The sequence below is a fragment of the Convolutriloba macropyga genome, chromosome 1, assembly GCF_964194025.1.
Source record: "Convolutriloba macropyga chromosome 1, txConMacr16.3, whole genome shotgun sequence".
NCBI lineage: Eukaryota > Metazoa > Xenacoelomorpha > Acoela > Convolutidae > Convolutriloba > Convolutriloba macropyga.
The window spans coordinates 21,137,199-21,152,650 of record NC_134468.1 but is presented as its reverse complement, the minus strand read 5'-3'; the positions used below and the strand labels follow the sequence as shown (position 1 = coordinate 21,152,650).

Here is a 15,452-nt window from a genome sequence, read left to right as displayed (position 1 = left end):
GCATAGCAATGGGCCCCATTACAATCCAGTTTATTTCTGAACTAAAAATTACATTACTATACCAATACTGGTCTTGCTTTTTTTGCTTCTCTATTGAAGCAAAAAATGTCCCAAATGTAACCGAGGTAGCTATTTTGACCGAAAACTCTATAATAAAAAAAAACGAATTTTGGATACTTTTTGAGTAGTGGTACCAAAAACCATTATGTCTCGAATGAAAGCAATAGATACCTCTATTATAGCTCCTTTGACACAAAATTCGACATTTGCTTAATTAATTTCAGTCATAAGACCACAAAAATTATCAAGTGCTCGTAAAACTAAAGAATTACGTAAAAATTTATGAAAACAATTTCTCGGAGCCATAAAAGCATGAGCTCTACTCATCAAACGCAATTTTGTTTCATTAGACCCTATTAAAATATAAAGAGACCTCTTTTTCATTGAAAAAAAAACTAATTTTTAATTATTTGCAAAAAGAAAAAGACCTGTTTTTGCAAAAATTATTTCAATAATGCAAATTTTTTTTTCAAAATTGACAGGCCCAAAATACAATCAGAATTCTTTGACAACAAATATCACCTTACTATCGCTGTGCAGCTGTTTAAAAACTCAATTTTTCCAGAAACTTGTGTAATTGTTTTTTTTTTGTAAACAAAAGTCATCAAGAACCAACAATACCTTTTTTAAAATAAATATGTGTTTAAATTAACGAAATAACGCAAAAATATTTTTTCCAGAAATTTTTCTTAGGAAGCGGAGACAAAATAGGCCCATATCTGAAGATTGTTTCAGTACCTTTGATATCTGCAGCAACGGTCAAGCTTCTCAAATAGGAAAAAAGTGCTGAAATTTCAATAGTTTAGAAGAACACTTTGCTGAAAACAGTTGGTTCAAACTATTCATCAACTCTCTTCTATCTTTAAATGTGAGGCCAATTAGAGTATTGTATACAATTTTTCCATATTTTGATAAAAATTTATCAAGTTTCAGCCAAAATTAAAGAAAATTGTAACCAAAACATCGGAAGCTAGACATTCACTTTTCTTTAAAACTCAGAAACTGCTCGGAAAAAAGCAAATATTAAGATCATCATATTAATTTGAAATTCTATGCTTGTTAAGTTTTTCTAATGATACCACACACAATCTTCGATATATCGAACTGTGGAAACTGTCTGAAAAAATGTGTTAAGTATATTGCTACTCCCCCGCTAAAGTGGGTCGGAACAAAAAATGAATCAATGGAGATGAAAACAAAGGTTGTCAAAAACGATTTCAATTTTAAAATTTTCAAAATAATTTGAAATTATGATTGAGAACTGTATGTTCATACAATGTTTACTCTGATACATATGAGGCGAGAATTGAGGACATAATGAAAAGAAAACATTTATAAGACGACTTAAGATGAAAATTGAAGAACCAAAAACTTAAAGCCATGAAATGGCGTTGTTGGTAGGTAAAAACACAAGGCAAAAATTTTCAAAAGCAATACTCTATGAAGCAGTAAAAGAAAAGCGGGAAAAAATTGTGTCCTTTATAATAGCGTTGCAACGCATTGAATATATTACACTCTTGACTAAAGTGCGTCAAAAAAACAAATTTGCTCCCCAAAAAAATGGATATAGAATTTTATGCTAGTGACCAATTTTTGTGAACTTTCTTTAACAAGGAGGCTTGATAATATACGTTCGCACATAATCTTGAGACACAGCTCATCCAAATTCTTGACTTAATTGTCTACCAAATAAGGAAGAGATAGAATCTGCCAAAACCAAACATATCCTTAAACAAACCACTAATGGAATAATACAAAGTTACTTTAGAGGGCCGATGAAACTTGATGTTAATAGGACTACTAGAAAAGACTATCATAGGAATCAGATAAAAACACTAACATCAACAAAAACTCGAAGTTTATGTTTAGAAAAGTGTTAACAAAATAAGAACTCGCATCCAATAAAACATAAACCAAAACAGATAGTCCTATACTTCATTAGAAGAGACATTGGACTTATCCTCAATGGGACTTGATAACTGGTCAGAAAAAACAGCAAAAAGGGTTGAATTTCAAACAAACATTTTTTTTGTTTTTCAAAACAACTAATTCCAAAGTGAAATAAATAAATTCATTAATCAAAATCAAAAATCACTAAGAATTTAATTTTTATCTCCATAGGAAGAAATTGAGAACTGTCCTTATCGAATTTGCGCCATGCAAAAACAAAAAAAAAACAAACAATTAAAAATTAAAAATTTAAGCGAAATTGGCAGTCAAATTTTTTTTAAAATATAAGATTTCAATTAAAAGGGATTGGCTTATTTCAAAGCCTCAGGCAGGCAATTGTGCTAGTTTTTAATGAGTCTATGTCACGATAGTACAAATATCATCAAATACAGACAGAAACCAAAATTTCGCAAACATTTTTACGTGATCACAGTGTTGGAAACACAATAATTATAACATGCTCTCTGCAAGAACTGTTAATCATTTGTTGCTTCTGGTCTGAACATCAACCTGGCTTCCTTATAAATAGAATACTTGGAAATCGCAAATGAAACCCTAAAATGAATACTATCGAAAAATCGACCATTTTTATTGACATTAAATCATCGAAGTCATCAGTGAAGCTACACAAAAGTCAATGTTCGAATCAACAAAAGCAGCCAAAAATTTTTCTTAATGAAGCTGAGATAAAACGAAAAATGTGAGAGCAAAAATTAGACAGTTGTATTTTATGATTTTTAAGAGAAAACTCCTTTGAAAGTCATTAAAACATTTAGTTCAAAACTGAAAGTGTTAAATCCGTTCAATTATACGTCGTGGGAAAGGATTTGTGACCTATCATTATCAGGAATCTGTTGTAAAGTTACAAAAAGAAAGACAAACCAAGGTAAATAAAAAAAACTACAAAAAAATTGCTAGAGAACTGTCCCAACCATTGACACAAACGATTTTCAACAAAAACAATGAACCTATTGATTTGCGCCTTTTTGCAAGGCTGTGCATTTTTCCTCAAATGCCCTCATTCATTCAATTACACTTGTTAAAAATGTGATAATTAGACAACGGAACAAAAAAACCTATAAAATAGCACAAAAGCTACGAAACTTATAGTTAAAAAGACGCGTTTTGCCTATCGCTATTGGCGGAAAACGAGCTGAAAAATTTAAAAATATGTCATTTGAAGTTATGAAAGACATCAGAAAACAACCGAAAAAATTTGCTAGGTTCACCTATATTTCTAGAAGAGACCAATTAGATTTTTGATTGAGGACACTAACTAATTGGACAACAAAAACTATAAAACATGAAAGAGAAAATATTTCGAAAAAGACGCGCCAAAAAAATCTAACAAAAATAATATAAGGATCCGTGTTGAGATTAAGATCAGCCCTGATATTTTTTAGCGTCTAAGAAATCATTTAATTCTTCAAATGGTTGGTTGCATTGTTTATCAGTTATTAAACAAACTTTATCAATATATAGAAAAACAAATGATGTTTTTTGTATATTTATCGAGATTATGAACTGGCAAAATTATAATCCCAGAAGCTTTTAAAGCCAGCGGGATTTCAACTAGATCTCTTTTTGAGCTCACGAAGAATACTTTCGCAATTTCTTAATGTCTGCTTTCAGAAAATTTGAAGAAAGAGGGCTGAAAAGGCATATTTTGTCCCATTTTTGACAAAATCCTGCATTCTAAAAAGTTTATAATTTTTAGTGAAAGAACTCGGACCGAACCCTCCTCAGCCCTAATGTATTCAAAAACCCTCCTCAGTCCTAATGGTTTAAGCCAATAACACTGGAGTTCACAATTTAACCATATTTTTGGAATTTTATTGCTATTTTATTTGATATAATATATCGATCGGCCAAAATTGACTAAACGATAAAAACCCATTTGAGTATATAGTTCCTCCCCCCATTAAACTGGGTCGGAACACTTATCTAGTCATTCAATGAACCATATATCAGATAAGAGTTAGAGTTTTTAAGAAAATTGCTAATTTCAAACAATAGAATAAATGGGAGATTCTCCAGGAGACAAATTGCTTTAGAGACCAGTATAATTAAAATCTGTTTCAGACCTTTCCGAGAATAGTTAATAAAAATTTTTCTAAATATACCAGGACATTATTTTATTGGCGTCTGCTTATTTTTTTTACACAAAACCAGATCTGAAATGCATTCTCCCCATCTGCCATTAAAAAATATATTTGAATTTTATTAGATTAACAATTTTCCATTTCGAATAGAATATAATCCTCAAAACTGTGATCAATCAAGTCACTACTTAATCTGATGACATTTGATGTAAATTAAACATTTGATGAAACAGATTTCCATCACAATTTTTACATAATTACATTTTGTAGTAAAAAATATTAGCAAAAAATGATCAAAAAATGTTCTATGCAGCTTTTTGGTGAAAATTTTGCAATTAAAGTTTGAAATTCAAAAATTTTTTTGCACTTTTCTGCTATTTCAGAACGTTTTGTGCGTATTATTATTTTCTAAGTTGTTAAGTTTTTCTCATTGGCATTGTATGTCGATATGCTCACTTTAAAAAGTGCTTTTTCTTTTTTTAGTTTCTCTTGTTCTGGCGATTAGCAGAGCTACTAACAAAGAACTTCTGTTGGCATAAATACTCATTTTTTCAAATTTTTAGTACTTTTTTATGTTATTTTATTATTTAGTCTTTATTTTTTGAGGGAAAAAATTGCAACTGTACTCAGACTGACTTTTTGCGTCCAGAGGTCAAAAAAACAAAGCGTGCACGCAAAGCTCCAATGACTTCATTTAAGTAATCTTTACTTCCAAACCAGGTCTCTTTATCAGGATGATAACAGTTTACCTTTATCGAGTTATTTTAATGATGCTATAGTGTTTTATCACATGTAGCCATTTGCCGACTTTCAAGATGATTTTGGTCAGTTGATGTTAAGTAGCCTGGAAGGAGGGAAGTTTGTTTACCCAAATCACTTGATCAAGTATAAACAATTCCCACTTGTGCCATCTATCTCGTGAAGCTCTAATCTGAAAAGATTTGCGCTGTCATTTCCAATGTTTGCAGGTTTACGCGTTTTTCTAACACCAATTAGACTGGTATGATTTTACGTAGAACCGACGGATTAACAAATATTTGATTGGGAATGAGAGACAAAAAATTTATTTCTAAATATATGTGGTGAACTATTTCTTATTAAGTTTGACAATTGATTATCAAAAAGCTAAAGCTAAATTTATGCACAAACATATCTCTAATTTACCATTCCTGTCCAGTAAAATTGAAAAACGCAATGATTTCACATGACTCTCTTATTCACAACATTTTCGATGCTGCATTCAATTGTAACATTAACCCTTGTTATTATAACTAACTGCCCGATTGTTTCAACCAATCAGGGGCCATCCGGCGGACGAACCCACGTGAGTGTAAGACAGGATAATATGGGCGCATGTGAACAAAACCCGTGTGAGAACGGAGGGGATTGCAACATTTTGGCATCGGAGAGCAGAGTTGTGGATCCTGAGGACATGTTTGTGTGTCACTGCATGACTGGGTTCTACGGGAAAAAGTGTGAACAGGGTAGTGGGATCTCTCTCAATTGCACTGACACTGAGATGTCTGTTTCTGTCGCACACAGCCTTACAAGTACGTACTCTCTCGCCCCCAAACACCCCATGACACCCCTCAACCCTTGCATAAAATTAATAAATATAGTAAATAAATATAAAACCTTGAGATGGGTAAAAATAAACGGTATAAACGCCTAAATTTGACAAAAATATGCTATGTGTTAAATTATTGTACGTGCAATTAGTGAATTAGAAAAGTCCGTGAAAACTTTCAGACTGTTTTGAGAAGAAAAACTTTTGTGAACGATATTAAGTAGCATATGCTTTGTTTGAATAAACAATCCTTTCAGTTTTTCTAATAAACGAAGGAACAAAATAGGTTTGACGGAAGTGAAATCAGGATGCAACTGCGTCGGCATGCATTATAACAGCTGCGCCAGATCTTCCGATTAATGGGTTAAACACCAGTTGCAGAACTATTATTGGAAAAAAAACTTTATTCAATCAGAATAGCAGACAAAACAACCAATTAAACTGTTTGCATTGCAATAAAAACTGGTAATTTGATCCAGCAAAAATCGTGAGGACAAATAAAATAGTATTTTCTGGAGTGTGAAATATATGGCGATAAGCGAACTTGAATCGTGGTTCGAAACAGAGGTTCTCGTTAGTCACTGGGGCCGAAGCCATAGAGACGACGTAGCATCTAAATTTTTGGTTTGGAAAACTCAAGTCTGTGAATCGAACATCTATCTTCCACCACCTAATACATTCGACGAACTGATTTTGAATCAGTTGTCAGCCTAGGGAAAAAGGAATTATCACGGTTAAAGATTCTTTAAAATTGTTTGTAATGTTAATGTCAAAATGTATATTGAGTTCAGCTGCTGTCGCACCAGATTTACGCGGTTAAAAGTTAGTCGTGGGGGTATTCAGTATAATCTTAAGGTCGTGCAAATATTTGTCTAATACATCGCGTAAATAGATTTACCCCTTTTATCTAAGCGACCATTATGAGATTAAACTTAAATGTCCAAAGTCTAGAAAAGGGCCCAATAAGTCTTATTCAACGGACAAAGGTTTGATTCTGATCTTTTAGAATTAAAAGGAAAATCTTAAATGAACAGACATCAGTTTACACAATTAATTCAATCACACAAAAGTATCTGATAAGGGTGAGACTTACTTTGTTCTGGTATACACTTATGTTGCAATACCAAATTGCTAACTCGACAATTTCCAATCTTTAGACTTCAATTTTGACAATTCTTAATATTCCAACTTCAACTTTCCAGATTTTTTGAATCTGAGCTAAACCGGTTAAGCAGACTGGACTCTGTTGTTCAAATTCTATTCCTATAACATTCAAGCCCAACTGGCTTCCACAAATAGTTTTGGGTGTTCTGCTCAACCTAGAGTTCTCGGTTTTTTCTGGATTTCCACCATGTGTTTTTAACAAACCTAAACCTGGTTTTTCTGATCACAACAAAGATCAGGCATAATTATCCGATTCTTCGCAGCAATCTGCGACACACACGCGTCTAAATTTATAAAGCTTTGAAATGTGTGGAATCGGAACTATGCGGATTTTCGGATTCTTATTACTTTCACTTCACTTCTGAATAAGTGGCAGCAGCTGTAATTTTTTAAGAAAAGTCAGACTAACACTTTGGTGTTACCAGGTGAAAACCGAAACTTTGGTTAATAGCAGTTTTAGTTCCCTTATTTCGTAAAGACGTTAATCCGGTCCGCTTGTTCTTAGTTTCCTACTTGGCACACGCTTGGGGGGGGCTCCCTTTTACCCGTTTACATCTCACCCCAGTCAAATAAAAGCAAAAGAATTTAAAATAAAAACATAATAAGCACAAATATAAAAGCTTGAAGCGGATAATGTATAAAATAGTCAAGATGCCATATTGAGGATTTGTTTGTCATTATCTCTTCTTTGTCAGGCGGTTCACAGTTTTATTAAGACTTTTGATCTTTTTCCTCTGACTAGCAATCTTTTTCAAATATATTTTTTCGTTCTTTACAAAGGTATTGCATATCTTCTCATACTTCTGTAGGGTTTCAGCACATTTCTGTGTAATTTGTCATTCTATATTGAGAAGCTCTGCTGATCGTTTCTCTCTGTCTTGCCGAACATCTCCCATTTTCTTAGCATTAATACAGTCCTGCGATAGTTGATCTTTCTCCAACCTCAGATTGTCGAATCTCATTTGCAATTCTTTCAGTGTAAATTCTGCATCAGATAATTTATCGTTTTCCAACTTTAAATTATCAAATTTCATCTGAAGTTCCTGAAGATTGGTTTCAGCTTCGTACAAAGAAGTTCTAAGCTGATAATCGCTGACTGGGATTTCGTCAATGGGAATGCCAAATGCAGTAATAGCATCGTATGGCACTGATGTTCGGAGAGTTCCTTTGTCTTGTCTCAACATATAAGAGTGCTTTTCGGGATCGCGAGAATCAAGTTTCCAGACGTTGACACGGTGAGGTAAATGCACGTTAGATAAATGGAAATCATTCGCATCACCCTCAAGGATTATGCCGAATCTCTCGTTCTTCAGGATAACCCTTCCAACAAACGTAAAGTCGTTAGCAGCCAACCGCAGGTTATAACTTAACGTACGTATATACATTGGGTTGTGTGGGTTAATATTCAGCTCTCGTTCCCGTTGCATTTGGAGTTTTGTCGTCAACGTAGGCATTCGAGAACGGACACGTTTGGCCATCATCGAGGAGGACACGTTTGGTTGGAGGTAGTGTCGATTCAATAATTCGTCGAGTGCTGTTCTTGCTCTGGAAGGCCTTTGCGTTTTACAAACGGGGCACGATTTCGTTCAATTTGACGTTCGTCGACCATAAATTTGTCGAGCTGTTTATATTGTTGATGCTGACTTTTGCTGAGTGTGTTTTTTTCAGCAGAAGGGCATTCGTTTGATAATCCCGCAAGATTGCTTTCGGGTTCAAACAGATCAATAACATTTGCCTTTTCTGTGGGCAGCATCGCAAAAACTCTAGAAACCGTTAGAAACATTTTAGAACATCTTTGGTGATTTCAGATAATGCCTCATTCCAGTTGAAAAGAATTTAGAAAGGGAAAAAGTCTTAACTTTTCCTAACCATAAACCTTTCTGCTTAATCCACTGGAGGATTAAAGCAACCTTATACATACCTGTAATATTTTTTCTGTGAAGACGATGATGTTCCAGTGCACCTAGAGAGACATTCCAGTTGATTTAATACTGAACATTACATTTGCTCATTTTGAAAAAAATTAAAAGAGATTAAAAGAGAAATTAACAGTAGAAGAGAATTTAATGGCAATCATATTTCTCAAAATCTTGGAACATTCACTCATTTAAGAGTCAAGAAACTTACAATAAAGAACTAAAGTAAACTAATGCAGTAAGCCGTTTTTGTTTAAATTTTTAAAGTAAAACTAATTTTTTTCTTTCTTTTCAACTGCTTAGTTGAAGTAGGCCAAATAGAACCTATATAATTGAAGAAATATCGAAAGGAATCATTTCCAGTGACCAAAGGTAACTCTATCACGGTAATGCTTGTGCCGATAGGCAGAAAATCCTGAGCGCTATTAAAGAGAAGGGAACAGCTGATCTCAGGGTGATGTTAACAAGCATTGAAGGATTGGTGGCTGAACATCAACAACCACAAAAGTATCTATTCCAGTTTTTCGAGTTACCCTTTACTGGCAAATAAGCAACCATCGACATACCTTCTTCTACATAGATCGAATTAGGACTATTTTTCTGTGTTTATTTACAAAAATGGTTTTTTAGTAAAGCAGCGTATATGTATCAAAAAGTAAGCAAACTAATGGTCAAGCACAATTAGGCGAAGGGGCTCGAGAAGTCGTACTTGATTTTGCAAATAGGACAGTAATTAAGTCTTTGCAGACAGGACCAGCAAATTAGTCGTCCAGTATGCTGTTTCATGTGGGAACCAAGACTGCAATGACGGCCAATAGTACATATTTCGCACGGTTGCAGATCGGGCTATGTTGTTGTGGGTTCACGACATAAAAGGCAGGGAGGCAGAGGGTAAAGGCCATATTCGTCAGGGTCATTTTGAGTTTTTATGTGATGGTAAGACAACAGAACACACTTCTTGCAAGCAGCATGCTGTATTTGAACATTTGGATCAAAGTGAAGCATAACTGGGTCTTTTATTGGACTTAAAAAACAGTAGGGGCAAATGTCAGTAAATTTAATGTTTTCCATATTACTGGATTAAGAATCTTCAGGAGGATTCTTTTTGAGGAGTGGTAAAAGATTTAAGTTCGAGGGTATATCCGGAATATCGACTATAGCAAGAAAAAAATCCCAATATAAGTTATCAGGGAAAACAACAGTAGTCTTAGAAACGAAAGGAGGTTCCTCAAACCGGTAATCAATTATAATCATTGGAAGGAGTTTTCCCAAAGTCTGCGTGAAGGATCTTTCGATTCGTGTTATTTTTATAAATTTTCCTTGGAGACAAAAATACATGATTCCTAAGTCAAAGAAAAATTTTTAAACATAATCTAAAGAATGAGGTACTAGGTCGGGTGTTGTATTCGAGAGAGCCAAAAAGAAATTTCAAAATGGTGAATCAGGGAATACATAAATGAAATCTTCTTTTATTGAATCCAAGTAGTCGAAGTAAATTATAATGGCTGGGCAAACATGATTCTCATCTGGTGCAAAAACAAAAGATCGTTCGAAGTGGGTAAGGGCAACATAAGCGTTCTGAAATTTAAAAATCATTGGGAGGAAGATTATTTAAATATCAGATCATTCGACTGCATATGATGTGGTAGACAATCAGGGTTGTTCAAACAGAACGTAAAATATTTCCAGTAAATTGAACTAGGATAAACAGACATTTCACCAGCATTTGATGAGCCTATCGAACGAATTTTAACTCGGAGAAAAGCTTGTGGTTCCGGTTTTGCTTTCAATGTTTTTTCAAAACCTAGGATTTCAAAAAATTGATGATTGATAAATAGGTACATTGAGCTTGTTCAAGTTAACGCAGCAGGTTTTCAAATATCTCGCTCGTTACAGAGATAATGGTTTGAGATATTTGGGAGTGAAGAAATTGGGGAGTGGCGCCACATATGGGAAGTGGCGCCAGCATAGGTACTTAAAAGGAAGAAAAATTTGTTTTTTGTGTTTTTTTTGGATAATTTCACAAGCAAACTTCAAAGCTGAAAGGTAAAAAGATAAAAAGGTAATTTTTTTTATACAGGGGCTATAACGGGGTAGTGTTTATTTCGTGGAGGTTCTTCTGGCAGTGGTTGAGCGTTTTCTGCCTGTGTACAAAAATTGTATTTAGGTGATTCTACGCCTTTGAGCACAACACCGTGTTCAGCTGCTCTCTCTTTTTGCTCTTCGTTTTCATTAGGTAAAAAAACAGAAGTAAAAATAGAAAGAACGAAAAGGTTATATGTTGCTCCAAGGAGGATTTTCCAAAAACCTGTAGTTTGTTTTGACAAACGATGAATTTCAAGAGCCCGAAGAATTGTGACTAAGATATCAATAAGAAACCCTACGAGAAGAAAACAAGCAAAATAGGCACCATAAAAAAATCAAGAATTTCCGAGAGGTTATCGTCGTTTTTGTAAAGAATTACATCATATCGTTCCCAAACAACACTGATATAGAGATGAAAAAAGTTTCGCGTACGGGGTATGAAAAAAGATCTAACTTGAGCTAATTTTTGTTGATTGAGTATAATGGTGGTTTCATGATCAGTTTCTGAGACAAAAATATCAGAAGGATAACCACCATCTCAAGAATCTGATGAAGACAAAGAGAAATCAGAGGAGGAGTCATTACAGGAGCAACTTGACATTAGTTCCCAACATATACGTCTTAGGTACATTTTCCTCGTGTTGCAAGTAATCTAATAAACTATAAAAGTTGTCATTGCTTCTCGGTACAAATACATTAATGTCCTCACCAATCAGTTTGCTCCTGGAAAATGCGGGAACAGCAAATTCTAAGCTAATGCAAACTTTAATTTGGATGTATTTTTTTGATGAAGGTATATGGAAAGCAACAATTCTACCAGTAAAAGAGCGAAAATGGACAGTAACTTTGTTATTAGTCAAATAAGTTAAGCCAGTGTCCCAAATAATCTCCATATGATAAGAAATAAGCTGTAAAATATGGGAAGTGGCGCCAGCATAGGTAACTAAAAGGAAGAAAAATTTGTTTTTTGTGTTTTTTTTTTGGATAATTTCACAAGCAAACTTCAAAGCTGAAAGGTAAAAAGATAAAAAGGTAATTTTTTTTATACAGGGGCTATAACGGGGTAGTGTTTATTTCGTGGAGGTTCTTCTGGCAGTGGTTGAGCGTTTTCTGCCTGTGTACAAAAATTGTATTTAGGTGATTCTACGCCTTTGAGCACAACACCGTGTTCAGCTGCTCTCTCTTTTTGCTCTTCGTTTTCATTAGGTAAAAAAACAGAAGTAAAAATAGAAAGAACGAAAAGGTTATATGTTGCTCCAAGGAGGATTTTCCAAAAACCTGTAGTTTGTTTTGACAAACGATGAATTTCAAGAGCCCGAAGAATTGTGACTAAGATATCAATAAGAAACTTTACGAGAAGAAAACAAGCAAAATAGGCACCACATCGTTCAACCCAATAGGCTTTTTTTCCAAAGGTGCCAATAAATTGATTCACAAAAAAGGTAGGAGATAGAAGCGAATCAAGATACACCTCGCGATTAAAATTCACTGAGCTAGCAAAATCGTATCCCTTTTGATCATCAAAGTTTATGTTCACTTTAGTCATTACCGTTCGGGTGATTTTTTTTAAGATATCGTTTGAAACGGTATTTTGAATAATGTTTGACCAAAATTGTTTAATTTGCTTAGGTGTGTACATTCCGGCTCGTCGTGTGTCATAAGTGGGAAATTGCGTTATATGACCAATGTCATGGTGTGACATGATCGCGGGAGAAGAAAAAGGCATGGGAGAGGGCATTAACTGGTACCAAGATTTTTCAACATCAACATCAAGTTGGAAGGCATTTTGATAGCCTCCAGAACACTTTATTTCATTAGCAATAGAAAAAGTTTGACGGGTAATAGGATCAACAAACATAGTACGATCTTCATAAAAAATTGGAATTCTATCAAAACAACGATCAAGAACTTTAAGTGGGGATAGTTTTTTGGACATTGATATAGCCATCCGATACTTCCATCGGTGTCCAAAAACATCGAACGGTTCCCGGTAAGCATATAACCTGCTAATCTATTATTTTGCACAGCAAGCATCATAATAGTTAGTATCTGGGTTCTCTCTAACTCACATTGTTTTGTAAAAGAGTCATTTCAGAATGTCTCAACTGTTTTGCATTGAGGTACATAAGGTAGGAGAGTTTGGCGCCTAGATGTAACTCATAGTCTATCTTATCTGTTCCTACAAAATTCCAGTGGAGTTTATCTTTTTAAAATTTACCGAGATTAGAAGAGACCTTAGACATCCCGTTTATTGAAACCACATTATTTGAATCAACTGTCATTTTATAATTGATTTTTCCTTGATGAATAACATTTGGTTTGCCCCTACTCATATCAAAACCACCTGAATAAGAAATAAACAAGGAACCAAATTTTGTTCGGTACAGTGCTCCTTTCTTGCCACACAACTCCTGTTTATTGTCATATATACGAAATTTCATGTCAAGTTTTTCACTGTTTTCATCACGACCATACATTTTTTCTCTCTCAGTTGGTTCAGTATTTCCGTCGCTCACAATGTAGCATTGAGCGGGCGTAGGATCAAAAAGATACTTAACCATTTTAGCTTTATTTTGGAAAAGAACAGAGAGAAGGCAATTAATAGGTTGGGTCCAAGTGTACGCAAATGGATCTAAGGATGTGGATTCACATCCACCGTCAGTCAGACTGCACGGTAGGACAAAACCATATGGGTTCTGTACCTTTTTGTTGTCTGCATTTACTTTTAATTCCACTTGCTGCATGTAAGTTTCAAATGTGTAATGTTTAATATGGCCTCTGCCATCACAATCAGTTACACTATCTTTTTCTCTAGTTTGACCGTGATTATAATTTGACTGAATTTTTTCATTAAACTTAATTGGAAGTGTAAAAGTTTGACCAAATTCCTTTACAACAATTTCATGTTTTTTAGAAGCGAGTGCACTTTGTTCCGGAGATATGATCAGGTCGTACGTAATACTATTTTGGTTATGAATTATGGAGGAGTGTGAGTTCACTCCGCAATGAAAACTTAAGGGGAAAACTTTCACGCGACACATTGTCCCGTTGAGTGAAACACGATAGGATCTTTGATACAATGTAACAGAAACCTCTGTTACATAAAGGTTTTCAGGGCTGAGTTTGCAGGGAGCTACTTGATTTAAGGCATACATTCGATTTTCATTGGGGTGAGAACAATCATAATGAGAAACTTTTAATGTGTTGGACACATCTTCGTGATAAGACTCAGAGTAAGTAAAGTAAAAAAAAATAGAAGGAAAAGATATAAAGAAGATAGGAAAAAGCATACATAATAAAGAACTAACTAAACTGGTGAAGCATGCATATGAAGTGACCAGAAACTGTGGGAATGAAGGAACCGTGGCAGAGTTGATCTACAATGATTGATAAGTCGTTTTAATCAATTTGTGCAGACGATTCTATAACATTAAAAAATATATTTTATTATTAGCTCAGGTGAAGCCTGCTTGGTAAAAATTTGGTCGTCTACGGGTACGAAAAGATGACGGGGGCAAATTTCCGTAATCATTATCTGAGGGCATTTGAGGTGATCTGATTACACGAGATCGACTGTCAGGAGGGGTACTTCTAGATAACACATTAGTGCGATTTGAATCTGGATATGGTGTTGAGGTTCTACCCCTTGGTCTATGCGGTAGAGTCGGTGAGGGTGTAAGTATTCTCGAGGGAAAAGTGATATCAGTAAAACCCGAATCCAAAGTTTCAGTTTTTTGTTGTGAATTTTGTGGTTCATTTACTTGTGAATCAGTAGTTGAAGGAGAGCTTAACAATTCCACAGGCACATATTCAACTTGCTCAAATGGATTTTGAAAACTAAATTTGTTAAGAGGGCATTTAGTTTGTCGATCTGAGATGTTAATAAACCTCGATAAAAAATTCTCTTATCATCATTTGTTAGTCCGTAGTTAGTAGTCAGATCTACTATTTTTTCCTCATTTGGAAAATATTCGATGAGATGGTTCCGGTGGACCACCCTTTTGTGACTTTCGTCCTTATCTAATGTTATTTCATAGTTCACATTTGTTATTTTTCTTGTGATAGTGTAAGGTCCACTTCGCAGTTCGTGCAATTTTTTTGATTTCCCGTCTTGAAAAGAATGATTTTCGAGGAGAACTTTTCTGCCGACCGGCAATGTTTTTCCAAGCTTATGTTTGTTCCTAAGCGTATGTGATTTGTCGGTTGCCGAAAGGCTTCTTAAATAAGCCGTATTGTAAAGATGTTTAAAATTGTTTTCACGTAACAAGAGTTTTGTACTTAAATTGTTTTTCAATAGCCTGTCAATATTTTGGTTCTCGGATTGTTGTTGGGTGTGCCTATGTAATGGGAGATCCTTACAAAAAGCGGAGGAGCAATTTAGCTCGGAATTTCGCAGCAAACCCAATTTTAGGGAAAGAGGGATTTGTGGTTTTTCTCCAAATACAATTTCATAAGGTGTTAGACCAGTGGCGGAGTTTACAGTGGTGTTATTTGAAAAAGCAAATTTTTTTGCTAAGTCAGCCCACTGACGTTTTGAATTATCTAAAAAAATTCTAAAATGAGCTGCGAGATGCTTGTTTTGAATTTCAACTTTCCCGTTCGTCCAAG

The 15,452-nt window shown here is 34.6% G+C and overlaps 1 protein-coding gene across 1 annotated transcript in view; it reads left to right on the top strand.

The window, feature by feature from the left end:
• Positions 1 to 5,149: 5,149 nt before the first annotated feature.
• The window catches only part of LOC142335386 (zona pellucida sperm-binding protein 4-like), a 33,329-nt gene continuing 23,026 nt past the window's right edge, over positions 5,150 to 15,452 (top strand). The window contains exon 1 of the mRNA XM_075383889.1: positions 5,150 to 5,662. Within this exon, the coding sequence (XP_075240004.1) occupies positions 5,317 to 5,662 (346 nt within the window). The 5' untranslated portion in view covers positions 5,150 to 5,316. The remainder of the gene's footprint in view (positions 5,663 to 15,452) is intronic.